General features: G+C 42.3%; 2 protein-coding genes across 3 annotated transcripts in view; one reads left to right on the top strand and one right to left on the bottom strand.

The window, feature by feature from the left end:
- Positions 1 to 8,694, top strand: part of TAOK3 (TAO kinase 3) — a 178,075-nt gene extending 169,381 nt beyond the window's left edge. For both annotated transcript variants that reach the window (XM_064272269.1, XM_064272270.1), the window contains exons 19-21: positions 271 to 483; positions 6,757 to 6,939; positions 8,009 to 8,694. In XM_064272269.1, the coding sequence (XP_064128339.1) occupies positions 271 to 483; positions 6,757 to 6,939; positions 8,009 to 8,170 (558 nt within the window). In that variant the 3' untranslated portion in view covers positions 8,171 to 8,694. The remainder of the gene's footprint in view (positions 1 to 270; positions 484 to 6,756; positions 6,940 to 8,008) is intronic.
- Positions 8,695 to 19,181: 10,487 nt separating this feature from the next.
- On the bottom strand, positions 19,182 to 24,794 carry PEBP1 (phosphatidylethanolamine binding protein 1). The gene is made up of 4 exons (XM_003419271.4): positions 24,576 to 24,794; positions 23,354 to 23,463; positions 22,565 to 22,665; positions 19,182 to 19,954 (listed from the first exon to the last, which is right to left on the bottom strand). Exons 1-4 carry the CDS (start codon positions 24,708 to 24,710, stop codon positions 19,737 to 19,739), a joined length of 564 nt encoding a protein of 187 aa, XP_003419319.2. The 5' UTR covers positions 24,711 to 24,794; the 3' UTR covers positions 19,182 to 19,736.
- Between the last annotated feature and the right edge of the window lie 618 nt (positions 24,795 to 25,412).

Below are 25,412 nucleotides of genomic sequence, written 5' to 3'. Positions count from 1 at the left end.
GGTTAGAGTTGTCATTCCCTTGGACCAATTCATTTTTTCTTTGAAGCCATTTGTAAATTCCAAATTACTTCTTTTCATTTAACATAAAACCAAAAGTGTTGGTAGAATTAACACCTGTGTGTGTCATATGTATTATTTTCATTATTATAAACTAATAATATGGGTCACTGCACCAAAAAACAGATGGTCCAGGCACTGTATTATATCATTAGAAAGGAAGGCTTTCTGTATTCTGATGTGTATTTTTCCTTTGTCACTTCTTCTACACAGGCCATGGAAATGCAAATTAAAAAACAGTTTCAGGACACTTGCAAAGTACAGACCAAACAGTATAAAGCACTCAAGAATCACCAGTTGGAAGTTACTCCAAAGAATGAGCACAAAACAATCTTAAAGACACTGAAAGATGAGCAGACGAGAAAACTTGCCATTTTGGCAGAGCAGTATGAACAGAGTATAAATGAAATGATGGCCTCTCAAGCGGTAAGTGGTTAGGTTCAGTGCCACAGCTTCAAGAGCTTTGGGAATCAAGGAAATTCAAGATCCAGCCTTTTGTTTCCAAGATGATTCTTGCACAAATTTAGGATATTGCTGTTTTTCTGCTCAAAGAACTGAGGAAATGACGACATGGAATAAAGCCAAGGCAATGTGGATGCTTGCTGGAGTGCATCTTATAACACGGAACTCAAGGAATAACATGTTAAATCAAATCCGTGGCACATAAGGACTTTGAGGGCAAGATGTGATAGATACCACAAATATCATATGTCCGTTCATCAAAGATTTGCTTGCCACCCCCCAAAGTAATATCAGGCACAAAGGAGTAAGACACAGTCCCTGCCCTTATAGAGCTCACAATCAAGTGAGGAAGCAGACACACAGGCACATTCGTTCAATAAACTTTCACTAAGCATCTTGTTCGCACTCTGCTAGGCTCAGAGGTGTAGAGATGAGCTAGGTGGGCAGCAGCTGGTCACTGCCCTAACACTGTTTTCAGCCTAGCAAGGAGGTCAGACACTTAAGCGATAATAATAAAGCCTCAGTGCTTTGAAGTACAAGGTGCTTGGGGCTATGAGAGGACAAGTAGGAAGAACTAATCTGATCTAGGGGAAGCTTCCCAGCTGGAGCTGAGAAGCTTGAAGGAATTCACTGAGGTAAACAGGTTCTGTGAAAAGGGACCAACATAGCCAAAGGTTCAAGGATGGAAAGTGTGCATATGGCAACTGGGAGAACTTTGGTGTGAGGCCAAAATTCAATGAGAGAATTGTGGGAGACCAAAATGGAGAGGTCATAAAGGTCTTGGCAAGCCAGGAATGGGAGCTTGCCTGGTAACTCAGTGACGGTTTCACAGGATGAGTTTTAAGGAGTAAGAGTTCACCAAACATGCATATGCAAAGACTCAAAGGCCTGAAAGAGCGTGGCACATTTGAGAAACTCATAGTAGTTGCTATGACAGTAGTATAGAGTACTTGTTTAGAGGAAGCGGGTCAAGTGTCACATCCTCAAACGCCATATTAAGGAGTTTGGGCATTATTCTGTAAGCAATGGAGAACTACTGAAGCCTATTTTAAAAAGGAGAGTGATGGGACCAGATTTGTGTTGTTGAAAGATACTGGTAGCGATGTGGCAAATATAGGTAAAAAGACCTGTTAGGAAGCTATTGTAACAGTCCAGGTAAAAAATGCCCTGAACTAAGAGAGATCATTCTAATAGGGATGGTGAGGAGGGGAAGGATTTGAGAAATATTTAGGAGATAAAATAGAACTTGGTGAGCAATTTGAGAGGCAGGTTTGACGATAGAATGAAACCTTTTACCAAGATAGGAAAATAGAAGAAGGTGTGAGTTTGAATGTCTGGGGAAATAATTGACTAAGTTGTGAACATGTTATTTGAGCTATGCGAGTGTAGATAGGTACAGAGATGGAAATATGAATCTATACATTTAGGAAGGATGCCAGGACTAAAGACAAATTTAGACATCATTGGTATATGGGGCCGTTGTAGTTGTTAGGAATAGATGAGGTCTACTAGGGACAGGAGATAGCATTAGTGGGGCAGGGGACTAAGGACAGAGTCTGGTGAATACCACCATTGAGGGCTGAGTAGAAGTTGACCAAAGAAGACAAGTAACCAGAGACAATGGGAGGGGAAGCAGAAGAGATCATGTCACAAAAACCAGAACAAAGGTTTCTGGTTGATCATTTCAAATGTCACAGAGAAACCAATTAAAATAATGAACTTTGAGATGTCCATTGGATTTAACACTGGGCTTGACCATTAATTGTCACAGACAATAAGTGGAATGGTGGGAATGGAAGACATTATAGGGCACTGAAAGAATAATTAGAAGATGAGGTAGAAACTGTAAGTGAGGCTGCTCTTCCCAGATCCTTAACCGTGATGGAAAGGAGAAAGAGCTGCAGCTAGAGGAGGAGACAGAGGTAAAGGAGGACTTCTGTTCGTCGGGAAAGGCTTGGACATGTTTTTAGGCTGAAGGTAGGAACCAGTGCATTCATTCATGTGTCCACCTAGTATTTATTGAGTGTCTACACTGTGCCCCAGGAATCATGGAATACTGTGGTGAATGAGACAGTCACGGATCATGTCTTTGTGGAGTTTATAGAACAGTGAAGGAGGGAGACATTGAAAAAGTCTGCTTAATGTTATGGCTGAGCACATGCAGGGAGCCAAGAGAGTGTAAACCAGGAGAGCTAACCTGATCTGGAGACTTGGGAAAGGCCTCTCTGACAAAATGATTATTTAATCTGAGGTGTCGGAGCACCTGCCAGGCAAAAAGACCTATATGTGTAAAGATGGGAGAGATAGTGGCAGCTTTGAAGAACTCAGAGAAATACATTATGTTTGAAATGTAGAGAACTAGGAGGAGAGTAACATGAGAATAACACTGGAAGGGAAAATAGGGGCTAGATCATTAGGGGCTTGCAGGCGTTGTTAAGAATTTTTATCTTTGTCCTAAAAGCAGTGGGAGGCCATTGAAAAGTATTAAGCAGGGACCTGATACCAGATTTGCATTTTGGAACCATCATTCTGGTGACAGGTAGAGAATGGCCTGGAAAATGCCAATAGTGGATATAAGGAAATCATTTATGAAATCGCTGCTTTTACTTGGGCATGAGGAAGTGCTGCTAGACTAGAGAGGAGGCAATCAGGATGAAGAAAAGAGAACAAGGTTGAAATCTAGACAGTAGGTAGAACTGAGACCAGATTGAATGTAAAAGGGTATTAAGGATGACTCCCAGTCTTCTAGGTTTGAGGAAAATGGTAGATTTCCAAATGGTGAAAATGGAGGCAGAGCAGATTAGAGAAGTGAAAAGAGGGAAAAATGATGAGTTAATATTAGTTGTGTTGAGCTTGAGGCTCTGGGAAAGATCCAGGTAAAGATGTCTAATAGGCAGCCAGATAAACTAGTCTGAACCTCCGAAGTGAAGTCTGAAATAGGGTTATAAATGAGGGAGTCATTTCCAGACAGATGGTAATTAAAGCCTTTGGAATAAATGTGATTCTTAGGAAAAAGGCCCAGGACCAGGTATGGTTGGGAGTAGCCGGAAAAGGAAGAGCCAGAGAGGGAAGAAGAAACTAAGAAGGGTGGCACCTCAGAAGGCAAGGGAAAGATTTCCAGAAGAAGGGGCAATCAGAAGCGCCAGATGCTGCTGGGAGGTCAAGTAGGATAAAGACCACCTCAGGATGTTCATTGGTGACCCTAATGTGAGCTATTGAAGTAGAGAGTTAGGATCAGATTGAGGAACGAAAGATGAGAAATGCAGAGATAGGCTAATGGTAAGGAAAAGGGGAGAGAGAGTTGACAGGAACATAGAGGTTGATAGTATTTTTGTCTCGTTTATCTTTGTATTCTCAGCATCTGCAGCAATGCCTGCCATATAGCAAGTGCTCAATCAATGTTTATTATATAAAATGGAAGAGAATGAGATGAAGAATATAGATCCATAATTGCACTTGAATAAAAGGAGAGAAATACCCTGCCCCCTGAGACACAAAAAAACAAACCCGTTGCCATCGAGTCGATTCTGGCTCATAGCAACCCTATAGGACAGAGTAGGACTGCCCCATAGAGTTTCCAAGGAGCACCTGGCAGATTCAAACTGCTGACCTTTTGGTTAGCAGCTGTAGCTCTTAACCACTATGCCACCAGGGTTTCCTTCTTCTGAGACAAGGTGGAGATAAAAGAACATATGATTTTGACAGCTACTCTTTACTGGCTACTTGCCATGTGCCAGGCAGTGTTTTAAATATTATCTAGGTGTTATTTCATTTTTATGAAAGCCCTTTGAAGTACTTACTGTTTTAACCCTAGTTTAGCTATGAGGAAGCTGAGGTTTAGTGACTCAGAGCCATTTGCTTAGGGCAGGTGTTGGTAAAGTTTTTCTGTTAAGGGTCAGAATAAATATTTTAGGCTCTGTGGACCATGTGGTCTCTGTCACAACTATTCAGCTCTACTGTTGCTGTACAAAAGCAGACACTGACAGGATGTAAACAAATGAGTGTGTCTGTCTTCCAGTAAAACTTCATTTACAAAAACAGGCAGCAGGCCAGATTTGGCCCGTGTGTTGTAGTTTGCCAACCCTGGTTTAGGCAGTCACATAGCTAATTAGTGGTGAAGTGGAAATTTGAACCTTTTTTTTTTGGCCTAAAGCCTATATGCTTGGCCACTATTATACTGCCTCTATCACTTCTTAGAAAACAGACATGATATTTATCTATACTCTTATAAAACTTAATGGTTTTTGGTCTGTGTACATTTGGGGTGTTGAATACCAAATACTGGAATATTCTCTGACTTCTGGCACTGGGAATTGCATAGAGTCAGAAGCTGGTACAGAATAACCTAGTTACTGACATTAATAATAGAATGCCAGAAACAAAAGAAGGTGGAGGTGATTCAATGGACTAAACCGCTCATAGGATGAGCCTCTCACCCACTTGGCCAGGCCTTACAGCAACTATTGCTGGGCAAGGAGAAAGTAACAGGGATTTCATTCCTTTTATTGGGAAAGAACCTCCCATGTCATGAGATGATCGATCACAGTCCTCACTGGGGAACCTGTAAACCCTTTGGCATTTTATCCCTGAGGCTGTTCCTGAACCTGCTGCAGACTGGCTGTCCATTGTGTCTAGTATCTCTTCTCCCTTCATTCCTCATCAGGAAAATGAGAAGAGAGCTATTCTCTTTAGTGGGTTTTAATAAAAAAGCCGGTTAGGATTAACTATTAGAAAGTACTTTGACGATACTATTATGTAATTTATTTTATGTTCATTTTATCTCTTTATATTTCTCCAAAAGTACTAAAGAAGATACTATGCAAGTAACTTTCTAAAATCATTCTAATAACATTTCAAGAGGTCATGTCTCAATTGAGATATGTTGATTATTGTCACAAATTGTACAGACTAGGGAAGGAAGCATAAGGTGGAGAATAAGTATCTTGGCAAAGTGGTTTATACAGAAACCTTCAGATAAGCTCAGGGTAGATGGAACTATCCAATTCAAGGGTTCTAATCTCATAGTTCTCAGCTGAACTGAGAACCTGCTGAATCTGGACAAAACTAAGCCTGGAATGGGGGTGGGGTCATCATCCCCAAGCATAGTCCTGCTAACGACCAGAAACCTTTCTGGAACCGTTACCCCCGGGGACTGTTACACTGTGCTGATTGATAGGAAGGCATTTCTGCTGGCTGGCTTGACTCGTTCCCCACGCAGGACCTGGGCATCTTGGTGTGTAAATACAAAGTTTGGTTGCTGCAGGGGACAAGGGAAACTGCCAGGCTGCCTTATGTTCTGGATTTCCCTGCTTCAAACCAGAATGTGCCCCATGAGATTAGCCAGACTACCCTCTGAGGGGAAGAGATTTGGAGCCACTTGAGTTATAGCTTGCTTATAGCAGGATAACTTGGGTAGCTAATACCCATTGCCGTCGAGTCGATTCCGACTCACAGCAACCCTACGGGACAGAGTAGAACTGCCCCATAGGGTTTCCAAGGTGTGGCTGGTGGATTCAGACTGCCGACCTTTTGGTTCGCAGCCAAGCTCTTAACTGCTGTGCCGCTAGGGCTCCTGGATAGCTAATAGAGGGCAACATTACTTGCTGGAAGCATAACAGTACTGTGGTATATTCTTCAAGTTTTACAGAGAATGGATTCATTTTTTGGAGTTAAGGATATCTAAATATATGATGGGTTTTGAGCTAAAGGTATCTAAATACGGAAATGGTCTAGTCGAAACCAAAATAAGGATAACAGCTACTATTTATTGAATACTTAGTATGCATCAACAACTATGCCAAGGACTTAAGATGAATTCTTATTTAATCATCACAACAATCTTAGAAAGTAGGAACTATTATTGTTATTTTCTTCAGGTGAAAAATATGAAACTTGGAGAGGTTAACTAACTTGCCAAGGTGGTATCTCTAAATGAATGGAGCTAGAATTCAAACTCGGGTGTCAGCCTCCAAAGCCCATGGCCTCAATCACTGAAGTGTGTAGCCTCGCTGATTCCTGCTGCTCTGGTTTCAGACCATCCTGAGAAGAATGTGTTTACAGCTTTGGAAGCTTATTGGGCAGACTTTCCTGTAATTTTTGATTCCTAACCCTGAACGTACCTAGGGCATCTGTTCTTCTGGGGGGACCCATTTCAGTCCACACAAGAAAACATCCAGTAGTCACCAAGTGCTGTAAGCTAGAGGGGAATTACAGTGTGTGTCTTCTGTGCCCCCGCAGTTACGGCTAGATGAGGCTCAAGAAGCAGAATGCCAGGCCTTGAGGCTACAGCTCCAGCAGGAAATGGAGCTGCTCAACGCCTACCAGAGCAAAATCAAGATGCAAACAGAGGCACAACATGAACGCGAGCTCCAGAAGCTAGAGCAGAGGGTGTCTCTGCGCAGAGCACATCTTGAGCAGAAGGTATGTGGGTTAGTGTAGGTCCTGTACGGACTGGTGGAGGGCGGGAAGATGGCCTCGGAAATGCCACTTACTGAGCCCTGCCTCTGTACTGGGAGAGTAAACGAGGCCCTTTACATTTATCTCCTGCATTTATACTCCCCGTGTCCCTGAGAGGTGGGTGTCATCCCTATTCTGCAGGGCAGGCTCATAACAGTTAAGTTACTTGCACAAGTCTGTCTGATTCCACAGCCTAAGCCCTTTCTACTACTCTTCTAGGAAACCCTCAACCTTCCCAGCCAGAGGAGTGACATGGGTTACTGGGCAGTTGATATAACATGAGCGGTGCCGTGAGCTGATGGCATTGGGTTAAAAGCTCCTGTTATGTTCCTGGCTGCTAAATGGCACTAGGAAGCCAAATGCAGATTTGGCTTTTATTTTTGGCCATTTCTAAACCAAGAGATAACACCAGCAGGGCTCTTTAAGAAAATTAAAATGGAAAGAGGCTGATATTGCCATGCATAATAAATGTTATCTGAATTGAAATATTCATTGGTTTAGATATTGCTGGGGAATACGAAGTAGAAAGGATTTCATAAGGCATCTCAGAGATATGAAGCATTTATTTCCTTAACCAGTTATTGGCACTTCCTTCCGGTAGTTCTCTGAGACCGATGTAACAGAATATCTTCCCAGATCCTGCCCTAGAACTAAATTGCTAATGACCCAGGGGGCATTCAGCTCTCTGTGGGAAAGCAATCTAATTGTGCTTGAGTGTCTTTTAGCTTCTCCTGAGCCATCTCCTGCTGAAACAGGACACTGACCTAGATCAGCCCAGTTGTTTGGCTTGCTAGAATGGTATTGTGAGCCCCGGGTGGGCCCCAGACATTTTTACTCTGGTGAGCAAGTTTTAAGTGTAATAGATTAGATACGAGAGGCTTATCACAGGATTCTCCCAGCCCTTCTCAGTCTAGTTTACTCTTGGTTCTTGTGCATTTGCGTGTCACGTACATGCATGTGTGTGTACAAGTGTGCGTGTGGGTACTTTTGGGAGATCCTCTCCACTAAGGACTGCTCGTTGTGCTTATTTCAGATTGAAGAAGAGCTGGCTGCCCTTCAGAAGGAACGCAGCGAGAGAATAAAGTACCTATTGGAAAGGCAAGAGCGAGAGATCGAAACTTTTGACATGGAGAGCCTCAGAATGGGATTTGGGAATTTGGTTACATTAGATTTTCCTAAGGAGGACTATAGATGAGATTAAATTTTTTTGCCATTTACAAAAAAAAAAGAAAAAGAAAAAAAATTCAGACCCTGCAAAACCACATTCCCCATTTTAACGGGCGTTGCTCTCGCGCTCTCTCTCTCTCTCTCTTACTCTTACTGACATCGTGTCGGACTAGTGCCTGTTTATTCTTACTCCATCAGGGGCCCCCTTCCTCCCCCCGTGTCAACTTCAGTGCTGGCCGGAACCTGGCCGTCCCTTCTACTCATAGTACACGTCAGAGTATTGATGTGATTCAGAACGTTTCAGTGAAAGCTTTGGGAGACAATTTTAACAAAACAATAAACCAACAACAACAACAAAAGTGGATGTATATTGCTTTAAGCAATCACTCATTACCACCAATCTGTGAAAGTAAAGCAAAAAATAAATAATAATAAACGCCAAGGGGGAGAGAGACACAATATCCGCAGCCTTACACCTTAACTAGCTGCTGCATTATTTTATTTTATTTTTTTGGTATTTATTCATCAGGAATTAAAAAAAAAAAAAACAAAGTTTTATTAAAGATTGAAAATTTGATACATTTTACAGAAACTAATTGTGATGTACATATCAGTGGTGACATATTATTACTTTTTTGGGGCTGGGGGGTGGGTGGGGTGAAGAGATCTTGTGATTTTTAAGAACCTGCTGGCAAGAGTTTAACTTGTCTTCAGCGTATTCTGATTGTATCATAATCATTTTCTGCTGTCGCAGAGGATGTGAATATACTTAAGGAGCTCACAGAATCCCAGTAGCACAAATTGGGCTTTGGCAAATCGTGTATTTTGTGTATAGAAGGAATTTAAGGAGAGGTATTACTTATTTTCATATTGTATTTTAACTGTTTCTCTGATCAAATTTTTTTACTTCCTCCTCCTATTCCTCCCCCCCCCCCCCTTTTTCCAATTCAGTATTTGGAGTTCAACACTGTCTCTCAATCAGGTCATCTTGATCTTTTTCTTTATGTCCCTTCCCCTCCCCTAAGTCCCATCTCTTGGTCATAAATATTGCATTATTCACACTTTCAAACTGTGTATTTTCTTACAATAAAAAATGATGAAAAAAAAAAGGCTTTACTTCTTTTGCATGCACTTTAAAAAAACAAACCAACATTTTTCAGGTTCCAAGGAAGAGCATGATAACTGTCAGAGCTTTTAATTATATTTGTAAATAAAAGTGTTCATCACATCGCCTTGCTGTGTTATTGTAGCAGGAAGTTTCCCTTCTAGGTTCACCAGTTCACTATTCAGAGGCAGAGCCGGCCTCCTGAAACCATTTCACCACATCCTCGGTTGCTCCAGGCAGAGCCATTCAAGGTTCAAGGTAAAGCTGCGTTATCCAGGTTCTTCCACTGGGCTGAAGATAGTGTTGCCCTGTTCGGAATGGTCCACTACACCTTTCTGCTCTTTAGAAAAAGGCACGTGCATGAGTGCACACACATACGCATACCGATATGCCAGTTGTGCAAGGCAGCATGTATTGCTGCCAAGCTGGGCAGCCTTAAATAGAAGCAGGCTATGGAGAAGGCCTTATAAGCAAATATGTTAAATGATCACACTGTGATAATAGATCCTCCCTCCCCTCATATTCTGCTTTTACTAGAATACGTGCACAGCATGAGGTAGTAAAAAATGTAATTTCTAGGATATGGCTTTGGGGTCAAGGTAATCTCAGTAAGACCTCATATTCTTAGTGTTCTAATCCTGAGCATTGAAAATTGTTCTTTAGAATGATGACCTGAACACCATTCTTGTATCTTCTAGGGGGGTTCAGTCATCACAGACAAATGTGACCAGTCATGTTCACTATGATAGACTAAAGTAGAAAAAAGGTATACTAAAAAAATGACAAAATACAATTGGCATAACAAAGCTTATTAAAAAATGTCCTGTATCCCACTTTTGGTGAGTGGTGTCTCGGGTCTTAAAAGCTAGCAAGCGGCCATGTAAGGTGCTTCAATTGGTCCCAGCCCACCTAGAGCAAAGGAGAATGAAGAACACCAAAGATACAAGGAAAATATGAGCCCAAGAGACAGAACAGCCGTATAAACCAGAGACTCCATCAGCCTGAGACCAGAACTAGATGGTGCCTGGCTACCACCAATGACTGCCCTGACAGGGAACACAACAGAGAATCCCTGACAGAGCTGGAGAAAAATGGGGTGCAGGACTCAAATTCTAGTAAAAAGACCAGACTGAATGGTCTGACTGAGACTGGAGGGACCCCAGAAGACATGGCCCCCGGACTCTATTAAAACCATTCCCAAAGTCAACTTTTCAGACAAAAACTGGACTATAAGACATGAAATGATACTCATGAGGTGCGTCCTTAGTTCAAGTAGATACATGAGACTAAATGGGCAGCTGCTGTCCAGGGGTGAGATAAGAAGACAGAAAGGGACAGGAGCTGGTTGAATGGACACTGGAAATCCGGGGTGGAAAGGAGTATGCTGACATAGGGATAGCAACTAGGGTCATATAACAATGTGTATATGAATCTTTTTTATGAGAAACTAACGAACTGTAACTCACTTAAAGCACAATAAAAAAATGACAAAATATTTATCAATAAGGATTAACCCCAAATTTAATAATTAACCACCCAGTTTTCGGAGCATTTCAGTTCACTTAAGTTAGATATATTTGAAAATAATACTGGAAAGGGCTAGTAAGAAGACTCATAATTGTCAAAGCAAAGCAATGCTTAGCATGTCATGGAACGCCACACTCAGCATTTTTACAGATGAAATGAGCTCACACCAGGGTAAGTGGTGGCAGTGGGATCTGAACTGAAACCTGCGTGATTTCAGAACCCACAGTCCTATGCATTGGGCCACATTGCCACGCAAAAGGACATTGAATCTGAAGGCAGAAAAACTTCTTTGAGTCTATTTCATCCATTTCTCTCTGATGAAAAATGTCTAGCTAGCTTGTGTAAAGGCCTCATGCCTGTGAGACTGTGGGTGCTGATCTTTATAAAATTTCCTTCTCCACAAGTTTGCCTGACATGTCCAAGGCAGAGTAACCAGAAACAAGGAATGTGGGTACCTGCTCCTAACACCTGGTACAGGCCAAGCCTTCTTTCTAGTACCACCTGCATGAGGAAGCAGGAAGAACAGAGACTAGAATGACAGCAAGAGAATGAGTGTCCAAGAGACGCTGGGGCAGCACCAGAGAGCCAGGATCCTGTATTTCCAGCATGTTCTAAACTCCCCTGAGTTAAAAGAATGATTAGTTTTGTCATTAAAAAAAAAAAAAAAAAATTGTCATACATATTAGTAAATGCTACCTACCTTTGATCTGGAATTATTCAATGAATTTTTTGAGTACCTTACATGCCAGGCACCAGGCGTCTTATGGATTGAATTGTGTTCCCCTCCCCCACCTCCAAATCCCTGTGGATGCAATCCCATTTGGGAATAGGGCTTTCTTTGTCATGTTAATGAGACCACATCAGTGTAGGGTGTGTCTTAAACCTAAACACTTACGAGATCTACAAAGAGTAGATTAGGCACAAAAGCAAGCACCAAACCAAAAAAAACCCACTGCCATCGAGTGGATTCAAAGCAAGCACAAATGAGGGAAAGATTGATGCCACGTGGAGATCTCTAAGGAACGCTGAGAAAAATGCTAGAGAAACAGGTTTTCCCCTAGAGAAGACAGAGAGACTACCCCTAGGGCCAGCGCCCTGACTTCAGACTTCTAGCTTCCTAAACTGTGAGAAAATAAATTTTGTTAAAACCACCCACTTTGGTATTTCTGTTATAGCAGCACTAAAGAAACTAAGAATTTGGTGCCAGAGAGAGTGGTTCCTAATATGTGGAAGTGGATTTGGATAATGGGTAGAGGCCGGAGGAATTTTGATGTACTTCATAGTAAGGCCCTAGTTTGCCTTGAAGAGGCAGTTGGTAAAGTTATGGACATTAAGGGCGATTCTGATGAGGGCTCAGAAAGAATTGAGAGCTGTGATGAAAGCTATCATCATAAACAGAATGTTGCTAGAAATGTGAACGTTAAGCGTCCTTCCGGTGAGGCTTTAAAATGAAATGATGAACAAGTGATTGGACACTGGAGGGAAGGTGATGCTTTCTATGCAGTGGCAAAGAACTTGTCTGAATTATGTTCAAATATCTGGTGGAAGGCAGAACTTTTAAGTGATGGACTTGGATATTTGGCAGAGGAAATTTCTAAGCAACATCCAAAAGGGGCCGAGTGGTTTTTTCCTTGCCGCTTATAGTAAAATGCACAAGAGAGAGGCTTAAAGATGAAGTGTGCAAAGTGAAACCAGAGCTTAAAGACTTGGAAAATTCTGTTGTCCAAACTAATGAGATATATCAAAGGAAAACGTAGGGAAGAGGAAGAGAGTCCAGAAGTGCCAAAGTCGGCATTCATTCAAAAAATATTAAGCATCTACTGTGTAGCAGTAAATAAGATGGATGTGGTCACTACTCTGTGGAGCTCATGGTTTAAAAGCTCCTCCACTAAAACAGAGAAGTAAATCAGCGACGGACTAATCAACAGTGGACTAAGAGGGCCATTCCAACGCACGTACTGGTCCAACGCACGTACTGGGTGCTGCCAGGAGTTTAGAAGAACAGCAAAAATTTCAGACACAGTGTCAGAGAATACTTACTAGTGATGTCTAATTCACTGGGTGAAGGAATCAACAAAATACCAGAGTTAATAATTTTGGCAACTTCACAGTATAAGGTTAATATACAAAAATCAATTGTGTTATTTTATATTAGTAGCAAACAATGGGAAAATGAAATTTAAAAAATAATTGCATTCACAGTATCACCAAAAACTATAAAATACCTAGAAATAAATGTCAAGAGTTCTAAGATTTCTACACTGAAAACAAGAGGAAGTACTGAAAGACATTTAAAGAGACTTAGGTAAATGGAAAACATATATGTACATGGATTGGAAGACTCAATATTATTATGATTCTAATTCTCCCCAAATCGACCTACAGATTCAATGCAATCGCAATCAAAATTCCAGCAAGTGTCGTAGAAATTGGTAAGCTGATTCAAAGATGTATATGGAAACACAAACAACACAGAATAACAAAAGCAATTTTAAAAGAATAACAATGTTGGAGGACTTAGTCTACTTGATTTCAAGACCTTCTATAAAACCACAGTAATCAAGACAGTTTGGTATTGGTACAAAGATAGACATAAAGAACAATGAAATCATAAATGGACCCTTATATATTTGGTCAACTGATCTTTAACAAGGATGCTAGAACAATTCAATGAGAAGAGGAAAATCATTTCAGCAAGTACTACTGGATCATGGACATTCATGTGGGCAAAAAAATGAACACTGACCCTTATCTCACACTACACACAAAAATTAACTCAAAATAGGTCATAGAGTCAAATATAGAATTTAAAGTGATAAAAGTTCCAGGAGAAAATTTTGTAACCTTGAACCAGGCAAAGATTTCTTAGAACACAAAAAATACAAACCATAAAAAGAAAAAAAAAATTGGCTTTTATCAAAATCAAAAAAAATTTTGCTCTTCAAAAAACACCATTTAGAAGTCAAAAGGAAAGACGCAGACTGAACAAGAAGATATAACAACACATATATATTAAAATAAATAAATAAAAATAAAAAAATTTAATATCACAGGACTTGTATCCAGAATATATAAAGAACTCTTACTACTCAGTAATATGAAGACAAACCCAGTAAGAAAATGAGCTAAAGATGTGAACACTTTCCAAAATTAGTCCAAAGGACTAAGGGACCACATCTACCACAGCCTCCACCAGACTGAGCCCAGTACATCTGGACGGTACTGAGCTACCACCACTGACTGCTCTGACAGGGATCACAACAGAGGGTCCCGAAAAAAGCTAGAGAAAAATGTAGAACAAAATTCTAACTCAAAAAGAAAGGCCAGACTTGCTGGCCTGACAGAGACTGGAGAAACCCTGAGAGTAAGGCCTCTGGACACCCTTTTAGCTCAGTAATCGGGTCACTCCTGAGGTTCACCCTTCAGCCAAAGATTGAACAGGCCCATGAACAAAACAAGACTAAAGGGGCACACCAGCCCTAGGGCAGGGGCTAGAAGGCAGGAGGGAACAGGAAAGCTGGTAATAGGGAGCCCAGGGTTGAGGAGGGAGAATGTTGACATACCGTGGGGTTGTTAACTAATGTCATACAATAACGTGTCTACTCTTGGATGAAAAACTACTTTGTTCTGTAAACCTTCATCTAAAGTTCAATTAATAATAATTTAAAAAGATGTGAACACTTTCCAAAAGAAGATATACCAATAAGTCCATTGAAAGATGCTCAACATAAAAGTCTTCTGGGAAATGCAAACTAAAACCACAATGAGATACCACTACACACCCATTAAAAAACCAAAAAAACATTGCCATCAAGTCGATTCCGACTCATAGTGACCCTATAGGACAGGGTGGAACTGCTGCAGAGGGTTTCCGAGGAGCGCCTGGTTGATTTGAAACACCGACCTCTTGGTTAGCAGCGGAACTCTTAACTACTACACCACCAGGGTTTCCATAAAAAAGTCTAAAAAAAGAAAAGGAAAAAATGACCATACCAAGTGTTGTTGAGGACATGGAGCAACTGAAACTCTCATAAAGTAAAATGATATACGCCCACTTCGAAAAGTCTGTCAGCTTCTTATAAACATGTATTTAGCATATGACCCAGCAATCCCACTCCTAAGTATTACACAAGAGAAGTGAAATCCTGTGTCCACACAGAAACCTATACATGTGTGGATAGCTTTGTCAGAGAGAAGTCTATTACCTGTTGAATGGATAAACAAATTGTATAATATCCACACAATGGGACACTACTCAGCAATAAAAAGGAACTATTGCTATAGGTAGCAACATAGATGAATCTCAAAAGCTAGCCTCCCCCCAAAAAACACATACTGTATGATTCTGCTTATATAAAATTATAGAAAGTGTACCCTAAATGACAGAAAGTAGGTCAGTAATTTCCTGAGGGTGGGGTAGAGGGAGGGAAGAATTACAAAGGGACACAAGGAAACTTTGGGGGTGATGGAGATGTTTGTTACCTGAATTCTGGTGATGGTTTCCTTGTGTATACATATGGAAAACTAATTATACTTTAAATATGTGAAATGTAGTATACGATATGGATTGAATTGTGTCCCCTCAAAAAGATATACTGAAGTCCTAACCCTAGGCATCAGGGAATATGACCTTATTTGGAAATAGGGTTTTGTGGTGGTTGATTCACGTTATTTCAATCATGTTTTGAAGATGTTAATAATACAGAGAGAAGATGGCCATGTGAAGTTGGAGGCAGAGACTTTGAGCAATGCATCTGAAATCCAATAAACACTAAGAATCATCAGCAGTCATCAGAAGCTACGAGACGGGCACGGAAGATTCTCCCTCAGAGCCCTCAGAAGGAAATCAACATGGCCGACACCCTGATCTCGGACTCCCAGCCTCCGCAACTGTAAGCAATAATTGTCTTACAAGCCACCCGTTTGTGGGTACATGGTGCTTTGTTATAGCTGCCCTAGCAAACAAATAGTGTACTTCAATTAAGTTGAAAAATACATATTCTACTCATTAACAGGTTAAAAAGGGAGTTTATGAAGTTATTATCCTAAAAATAGCCCTAACAGTATTTCTAGAAACATGATCTTAAGAGTACTGCAAGTTTTCGAGTACAGTTGGGTTTTCTCAAAGTAAAGGCAGAGACTGGGGTAGAGACCAGTAATAGGAATTGAGATAGTGGGGTAAAAAATAAAAAATCTGAAAGAAGAGTCCTGAGTGGAAAGGATACCAGACTAAGAATCAGGTCCTCTTTCTGATGCTCACAGACTTCAGAACGAGGGAGTTGATGAATGGCTTTAGGGAGCTCTGTAAAAACCCAGTTGTATGTGAATTTTTGTCAAAGTATACATTTGGGGGCAGAGGAGAAGGAACTTTTATGGTAAGAAATACGGGTATAAAGCAGCTCATACCCCTTAAATGTAAGAATTCCTTTACAATCATTCATTCACTAATATTCACTGAGATTTCATTTTGTGCTAGGCATTGTGTCATGTGCTGGGATTACTGAGCAAGACATACACTGTTCTTGCCCTCATGAAGGGTCCAGTCTAATACAGGAGATAAGCATTAAAGTTACACACATACACCTATCTAAAAATTACAATTGTGATGTTGCTATAGAGTGGCTGTTAGGTGCTGCCTAGTTGATTTTGACTCATGGTAACCCCGTCTGACAGAGTAGAACTGCCCTATAGGGTTTTCTTAGCTGTCATCTTTATGGAAGCAGGTTGCCAGATTGAAATAGAGTAGTTCAGGAGGCTCCAGCTTAGTCAGAGGGTTCCGTGAAGGTCAGTTAAGGGAGGGATACTACAAGGGTGAATGGGATACTGTCAAAGAAATGGAAGGGGAAGAAGACTCCGGGCAGCATTTGTAAAGGACCAAGTCTGGAAGTAAGTAGCTTGGTATGTTCAAGAAACTGGGAGGACAGCGAGGCTGGTTTACTGAGTGAGAAAACAAGTGGCGTGAGCCTAGAAAGGCAAGCGGAGGTCAGATCATACTGAGCCTTGCTGGCCACGTTAAGGATTTGGTCCCTGCACCAGGAGCAACTGCAAACCCCAGGAGGGTTTTAAATAGACATTGAGGCCGTTTGGCGTTGTGCCAATTTAAGAACAGTAGCCCTGTGTTCCCTGACCCAGAAGATCTGGGTCATGTACTACCATGTTTAAATACTGGAAAGGCAACAATCCTGTGTTTCTGAGATCTGGTCTCGTCTATTCATCAGGGTTCAATTTAAGGTTTCCAGGCTAAATGGCATGTCAGACATATGTTCTGTCACCAGCTCAGAATGCTGTGTGGTTGCAGAATTGTTATAAACATCGGCTCCTGGCAGTGTTGCTAAAGCCATACTGTGATAACAGGGTAGAGACTCTTATCTCTTTATTCTAAACCCTTGTAAGTACACTCTTGGTAAACATGTAGCCAGGGAACAGATTTGAGGAAGCTGGGTTGTTTACAGACTTTGTTCCTTAAAATGATCAATACATGTCAATCAGGTCAAGTTAAATCATTTACATGTATTAATTCACTTAATCTCACCAAATCATTCTGGTGTTCTCAAACAACTCTGTGGAGTAGGGAAGGCATTGACAGTTCACCCCCTTTTTGCAAGGAAGCTCAGTCTCAAGGCGAGTTGGGCTTGAGGCCAGAGCTGGGTTTAGAACCAGGCTCACCCCCTTCCTAGCTAGGTGTCTTGAAGCGAGGTGACACCACCTCTGATTTAATAGGTGAACACTGGTATCTGCTTGTTTCTAAGGTTATTAATATGACTTTTCATATTATTCTTAATGTGAGCTTTATGTACATATACTTCACCTTTTTTGTTTGGGTTGTTCACCTTTTTTTCTGAATAATTTATGAGCCCATACCTGTAAAAGGAAACTAATAATTATAATTACTCACTCATCTTTATATTATGGGATTAAAAAAGCACTATGATTAGCAAGACAAAAGGTCTCATAGAAAGTAGGCATTTAAAGAAAACCAATAAATGGTTTTAAATATATATAAACATCAAATTGGCAAAATGTTCAAAGCTTAAGACACCAAACTGCTAAGAGTATGGGAAAACAGGTACTTTCGCATACCACTGATGTGAATATAATCAGTGCCATATTTCTGGGGAGAGCTGCCAGTATCAGAATTGAAAGGTGTATGCCCTTTGACCAAGTATCTCAATGTTAGGCATTTACCCCACAGAGTTACTTACAAAAGTATTGTATACATATAGAAAGATGGTCACTGAGGCACTGTTTATATAATAGCAGATAATGAGAAATAATCACGAGTTGGCGATGGAGGAAACTAGTTTAATGTACTATGGAACATCCATAAAACCAAACATTTGTTCCAAATAACGAACTGAAACTGTATGTAGTGACTTGTTAACTGAAGATATGTCACATGAAGGTACATCAGTCAAAAAAACAAAGTGCTCAACAATGTATACCAATGTGTATAATAAGATAGTTTTTTAAGGATAAATATATAGCTCCATGCTGGTTAAGTGTACTTAAATTTCCTCCTGGAAGAAAACACAAGGAACTGTTAACTCCAATTGAATAGGGAGACTGGCAGGTAAAAGGCATTTTCTTCCTCTACCATCTGCATTTTCTACCCATGTGTATTTATTACTTTTAAAATTTATTCTGAAGGTCAACAGGATAGTTGCTGTTTTTTCTTTTCACAACTTTTGTTTGACAAAATCTTACTATTTAAAAACTGAATTTTAAATCCCCAAAGGTTACCAAAAAATAGGATCCAGAGATGGAGTGAGGCAATGTTTCCCACAGTTTTTTAAGAAGACGGGGTGTTGGAGTTAAAGGTGGAGGAAAGGCCCAGCTTTGCTTTGCACTTGTCAGGCCCAATTCAAGATCTCCTCCTCCATCAGGGAGACCGGATCATACTGATAAGGACCTTCTAATCGTTCCCTTCCCTCTTTTAGTACAGCTGGTGGCGTGAAACAGTTGGTCTTCTCCCCAGCATTTCCCTTTTTTTTGTTAATGCTGATTCTATGTGGATAAAAGCAGGACCAGGAGAGGTGTAAGCCCCTTACTGGCCACCGTTATGGAGTGTGCACACAGCCTCACCAACAGGAAAGGTTTTCAGTCGGCTTCTTTAAAATGTCATTCTCAGGCTGAAATGACTATTTCCAATGCAAAGGTGCTTTTGGGGCAAGACGACATGGCCTAACGCTTGTATGATTTTTTTAAAAAAACCTCAAGTATGAATAATTGCTCTCGCTGTAGCTTAATAGCACAGGTATACGCAGGCCATCCGTATCATCCCGGGGTCAGATCCAAGTGTTACTGCTGGTCAGGGAAATGGGTGTATTCATCCTTAGAGGTTGTCTCTTGGCACTCCACGTTTATGTAACGGCAGACCCAAAAAGGAAAAATATCTGGATAGTCCTGGTTAGTCCACTTGTTTTATTTTTATTCAACTATAAGCAAAGAGCAGAATTAACACAACATTCGGTAGCTCCAGATCAGCGTTACTTACACCGATGAAGACTGACCAATTTCACAAGCACAGATTTAAGGACTCCTGACAAACCTCCCTGCCTGGCACTGCCGCTTGTCCAGAAGGCCCGGCCTCAACAACAGAAAAGTGGGCCTCCCTTGAAGATTCACTGATGCTTTGCTCTACTGCTACAGACTTGGTCTTTTTACCTGGATTTTTTTCTTCTTTAAATTCTGGGTTGCTATTTTTATAATAACAATTTGATGGCCCCATCAGAGTACCAAAACATCCCCCCAAATGGCGTTCAAATTTGATCAAAACCAACAGGGATGCATGACCTTCTAGAAATATAAAGGACAGGCAGCAGGAAAAGGCCCTAAACCACTATCTGACTTCTAAGTCTCACCTGTGACAATGGGAGCCGGGAAGAGGAGAAATCTACATGCATTACTAAACTTGAGAACACTGCTTGGGGACTCTGGAAGGATATCCTTTCTCAGCTTTTCCCTACTTCCCTGACAGCTGCTCATACAGTTTGGGCACGTAGTCATCCCATTCGGCCTGGTAACACGTGCCCGCAATTGGGGACCTGAGCCCATACTTTTTGCGGAAGGATGCCACCTTGAATTTGCCACGGTTGTCTCCAGATCGGTTGCTAAGAATGGGCTCGTCACACTTCAGTGGCCTGTCCTGCTCATAAACCAGCCAGACATAGCGGTGGAGGCCTGGAGGGAGACACAGAAGGAAAGATACAACATTAGCTAGGCATCTGGGATGACAATTGTCATCCAGCTTCTTAGAACATTCCAGCTTGCAGGAACCCCCAACCAAACCCAAACCATGGCTGTTAAGTCAATTCTGACTCATAGAGACCCTACAGGACAGAGAAGAACCTCCCCATATGGTTTCCAAGGCTATAATCTTTAAAAAAGCAGACTGCCACATCTCTCTGGTGGAGCAGCTGGTAGGTTAGACCTGCTGACATTTCAGTTAGAAGCTGAGCACTTAACTACTGAGCCACCAGGGCTCCTCTGAAAGGACCGAGACCACTCCATATAGAAGGAAGACACTCAGAACCCACAGAGGCAGAATGAGTTGGGTCACTCACCTGCTTGAAATCACCAAGTGGCTCCCCACTGCTCTTAGCATCAACGCCAAACTCTTCCTTATGACCTGGGAGAACCAGCAAGTGCCAGCCCTTGCCCATATTGAGCCTCACCTCCTACCTCTCCCTTCTCCTCATTCATCAGACTCCAGGCTGCTCACACAGAACCCTATCAACAGTCCTTCCCCATCACTCCCAGCAAAATGCCTGCATTAGTTCTATCACGGTAACACTGTTATCCATCTTTGTACCACCAAAGCTTACTTCCTTCAATGACTAGAGATCTGCTTTGAAATGACCCAAACTCACTTTAACCAACTAAGTAAAAAAAAATGTTTGAAGCCAGCCAGCAAGCTCCAATTAGGTAGGCACAAATGTTACCATGAGATTCTTGGCACGGGGGGGGGGGGGGGGGGGGAAGAGTTCTTTAAATAAGCACACCATTAAAGATGTTCAACATCATTAGTCAGCAAGGTCATAAACACTAAAACCAGAAAGACTGACAACACCTAACGTCTGCACAGATATGGACCTACTGGAACTTTCCTGTACAGCTCATTAGAATATAAAAATTTTCAACCATTAGGGAGAACTCTTGGGCAACATCTTATAAAATTAGCCAATAACTGTCTATGACCCAAGAATTTTATTCCTATTTATACAGAAATGAAGACATATGCTAACAAAATGACAAAAATCTATACAGCGGCTTTATTCATAATATCCAAACACTGGAGACAACCCAAACGCCCATCAACAGGAAAATGGCTAAGCAAACTGTGGTCTATTCACACAAAGGAATACTACTGAGCAATAAAGGAGCCACAGATACGAACAGTAACGGATAAATCTGACATTATCCTGAGTGAAAAAAACGAGTCACCAAAACAAAATGCATACTCCATGATACCCTTTGTGTGAATACAAGAACAGCAAAAGTAATCTACAGAGATAGGAGTCAGAAAATGGTTACCTCTGAGGGAATTTAACTGAAAAGGTCACACAAGAACCTTCTAGGGAGACGGAAATGTCCTATATTTTGGATAGTGGTTACATGGGCGTATGCCTGGGTCAAAATTCATTAACTGAGCCCTTATGGTCTGTACGTTTTATTATACATAAATTATGCCTTACTAAAAGTATGAACAAAGCAAAAAGTCAATTTCTGAGGCTTTTTTAAAAATATGAGAACACAGTTCCTACTGCAGAGAATTGCTTTATTCTCATGAGAATACTTCCCATAATTAACCTGCCTAATTTTAAAACTGCCCTAGAGAGCTTAATAGATCCCTGGGAAACATGTCCCTTTAACTTCCTGTTATGATGCATCAGAGGACAAGAAGCCATCGGAAGCTTCTGGGTCTACAGATAAAACGTTGAGTCCATGACCAATTGCTCTTATCAGGGATCTCCCTGTACCCCTTCACACTAACTCATGGCTGGACAATATGTACGAAAGCTAGTACTCTGCCATGCCCCACCCATAACTATTTCTTTGTTCCAGAAAATGGAAAGCTGCTGTAATGCACCAGAGGTAACAATAATGCATCAGCTTATTGTTATTAATATTTATTAGCAGCTTAGGGAGCCCTTACTCAACTTGGAGAGTTTCAAAGCTGTGTTCTCTCCCTCTCTCATTTGTTTCTCATATAACATGTGTAATACAATGCAATACAATATGTACGTGTGTGCCTTCAGAAGTTCTCAAAATTTTTTCAAGGTCACTAATTAGATTTGTGAGAGAAAGAAAAGAGGAGCCATAAAAAGATAAGAAAGCCAATTTGTTTTTAATAATTGGAAGCTGTGACATTTCTGCGACCTTTGACAAGAATTAGAAACTCAAAGATCACACAGGGCAGAGGCTGCGTATAGAATTGAGATGGTTTAACTGTATTCAATCCACTGGAAAACCACTCCGAGCTTTCTACAACAGCACCATGTTGGAATCTTCTCATCAAATTTTCTTGCTTCCTAAAGGCCAAGTGGCTGAGAGGTAATTCTACACAGAGGGTCCATCTGACGCCAGAACCCAGGATTCTAACTACTGGACACTCCTGCAGGTCTGAATGGACTCTGGGAGCCAACCACTCTGAAGCTGAAATAAGCTGCCTTAAATCTCACATGGGGTTAAGGGCGCTCATAAATAAAAAGAGTACCAGTTCAAAAAGCAGACTAAAATGTGTTAACCCAGGTCCCCCTTCACCTCCCCGCAAAAGCAGCCTTAACTGACCTGTGCCCTTGGGAGGCCCAGAGCCCACGTAATCGGAGAGGACTGTGCCACTGCTGATGTCGTTGCCTTTCATGTTGACCACCAGAAAGTGGTGCCATTCCCTATGCGGAGGAACACAGGGTCATCAACGCCACAGGAAATCACAGGTTCACTGCACCAGCAAATGCGTACTGAGCACATCACATTCCAGGCCAGGCTGCAGCCGTAACCAGACAGACACTGGCCAGTGCGAGCTTCATCTGTATGCAGGAGAGAGGACCCAGCCCCACCCTCCCGTAGACTGCATACCTTAGCAAACTTTTTGTGAGGGACAGAGAGCAAAGATTTTAGGTTTTTGCAAGTCATACTGTCTCTGTGGCAGCTACTCAACTCTGCATTGCGGCTGAAAACAGCCATAAACAAAACATAAATAAATAATCACACTGTTTTCCAACAAAACTTTATTTATAGACACTGAAAGTGGAATTTCAGATAAGGTTTATGTCACAAAGTATTATTCTTCTTTCACATTTTTTTCCAACTATTTAAAAAACACAGAAACCATTCTTAGCTGACAAGGCCAGAGAAAAACAGGCTGTGGGTGGACTTGGCTCTCAGTTGTCGTTTACAGACCTCTGCTCTAGGGAGGGAAGGGGACGAAATACAGGCTGATTTAAGCATGGGTGTGAACATCCCAAACCAGGTCCACTTTTCCTAGTAGAGCTACCCAGCCGTAAACTTACACAGTCTGAAAAATGCAGATCATATTTGCATGGCCCATTCATTGTTCCTCACCTACCCCCAACTTACCTGTACTTGGGGTCCTTCCTGCTGGGGGCATCTGGGTCTGTCAGAACCAAGGTGTAGAGTTTACCTGAATCCAGGCCATCCCATGCAATGCTGGTGGGGCGGTTCTTAACCTGTAGTGAGGAACCAGTTCGGAGTTAATTCAGAATTGCTGAAGAAACCAATGTTCTTTCTTAGATCTGGCCTTCCTTAAAGGTAAAACAAAGTCAATTACTAATAAACGTTAACTTCGTATTGAGTCTACTGAACAGCCAGGAGCTGAAGTTGTAAATACAGTATTTAACGCCAACAACACCGCGGGGGTGATGTCCCAGTACTTTAGTAACAGAAGGAGGTGGGGCCACGAGTCCAACGCTGGCCTTGACTGAGTCTCCAAACTCAACGCTCACCCTCAGCGGAAAAGTACTGGGAAGACTAAGTGGACAGGTTACCTGGAGCCTGCTAAAAGGAAATCTCAATTAACTGGGCATTTACAGTGCAGAGAAAAAGAAAATAGGGAAGGTGGTGAGGCAGTTAATATGAGAAAAGGGAGGCTGGGTCAGCTCCAAGATGGTCACTTTGTTTAAACATTAAAAAAATAAAACCCTGAGGTCAGAACAGTTTATTCACGCTGTGGCCTGAAGCTTCATAACCAGCAACTAGCAATGGCGTCGGAAAACCTAGTTTCTCTACTTTCTGCAGGCAGGACCCGGTCATGGCTCTGCCACCGGCTCCAGGAGGGCCAAACGGTAGAACAAGGCCGGCCGTTGCCCTGGAACCTGCCAGCTGCAGAACCGCCCGCCAGCTGCAGAACGTCCTTACTCACTTTGGGTAGATTCAGCCCACGACCGCTAAAACAAAGGAGAAAACGCTAGGCACTGCGGATCGCTGTTACATAACGCGTCATGTGTTCTCCAGCGACGCTTCTGCTCCCCAAATGGAGGCCCCCACTCCCGAGTCCCCACGGCCCCCTCCCCGTCCCTGCGCCCGTAGTCAGGGCTTCTTTCGGGCCCTCTCGGTGCCTTTAAGTCCTGGCGAAGCAGATCAGTTTCTCCAGCCGGCCAGCCGCGTGCGCCACGTGCCGGGTCCCGGGGACTCGGGCCTGTCCCCAAGCCTGCAGCGCACGCAGGCAGCAACCCCGTCCCCAGCCCCCGCCGGCCCGCACACGGCGGCAAGCCGAGAGCAGCTGCACCCCTGCCGCCGTGACGGAGCGCAGGGCGCCCGGGCCTCCCGCCGCCCCGGATACCTGGGTGGGCGTCAGCACTTTGCCCAGCTCGTCGATCTCCGCCCCGCCGTATTTGACCTGCAGCGGCTGCTGCGGCCGCTCATCCACTTCCTGCAGGCTCAGGGACCCGGACCACTTGCTGAGATCTACCGGCATCGCGGGGCCGAGCGCGGCGGGCAGTCAGCAACGCAGCGGCAGGCGAAGCGCACCACAGGCCAGCAGCACCGACCAGAAGCCGCGCAGCGACAACGAGAGCGCACGCGCCGGCGCGCCTCGCCACGCCCCCGCCCCTGCGGCGCAGTCTGATCTCTGATTGGTCCGACGGGTAGCGCAGGGCGTCTCGCGCCACCGGCTCAATGCAGCAGTTGGGTTTGCCTTGCTTTTGCGCCAAAAAAATGTACTACCGCGGACGCCGAGGCCCCTGGGACTATTGCTGGGCTTGCAAGGCCGTTGTTTCAAGAAATGCAATTGAACTAACTTTGACTTTTTTTTTTTTTTTTTAACTTTTTTGCATGTTTCCTTGCTCTATATTCAAAATTCAGAAATGAAACGCCTTGCTTTTTCTCCTGTACGTCTTGTAACAGGCGCCATGTACTTTCGCGCATGCTCACTTGTTTTGAGTGAGCGCCTGACCAGGCTTTGCAGCATTTTCCTCACTCTTGAGCGTTTTCTTCTTTCTCTGTATAAATGTTTTTGTTTTTTTTTATACATATATGTATACGTATACATTTTTATACATATATGTACATACATATACATATATTTGCACATATATCTCATCCTCCTTCCCACATGATCATCACAAGATTCCTGAAAAATTATTTTTTAAACCATAATTCCTATTTTATTGACAAGTAG

The sequence above is a fragment of the Loxodonta africana genome, chromosome 19, assembly GCF_030014295.1.
Source record: "Loxodonta africana isolate mLoxAfr1 chromosome 19, mLoxAfr1.hap2, whole genome shotgun sequence".
Taxonomy (NCBI): domain Eukaryota; kingdom Metazoa; phylum Chordata; class Mammalia; order Proboscidea; family Elephantidae; genus Loxodonta; species Loxodonta africana.
Note: the sequence above shows the minus strand (reverse complement) of the source record. Positions and strands in the feature narration are given on the sequence as shown.

Bases quoted from the DNA above. Each gene is read 5' to 3' on its own strand.
- PEBP1 (XM_003419271.4), bottom strand. From the start codon at position 24,710: ATGCCGGTAGATCTCAGCAAGTGGTCCGGGTCCCTGAGCCTGCAGGAA. The intron at 22,666-23,353 runs GTAAGTTGGGGG...TCCTCCGCATAG, and splicing joins AGGAAGGACCCCAAGTACAG to GGAATGGCACCACTTTCTGG. The intron at 19,955-22,564 runs GTCAGTTAAGGC...GTCTCCCTCCAG, and splicing joins TGGGCCTCCCAAGGGCACAG to GCCTCCACCGCTATGTCTGG.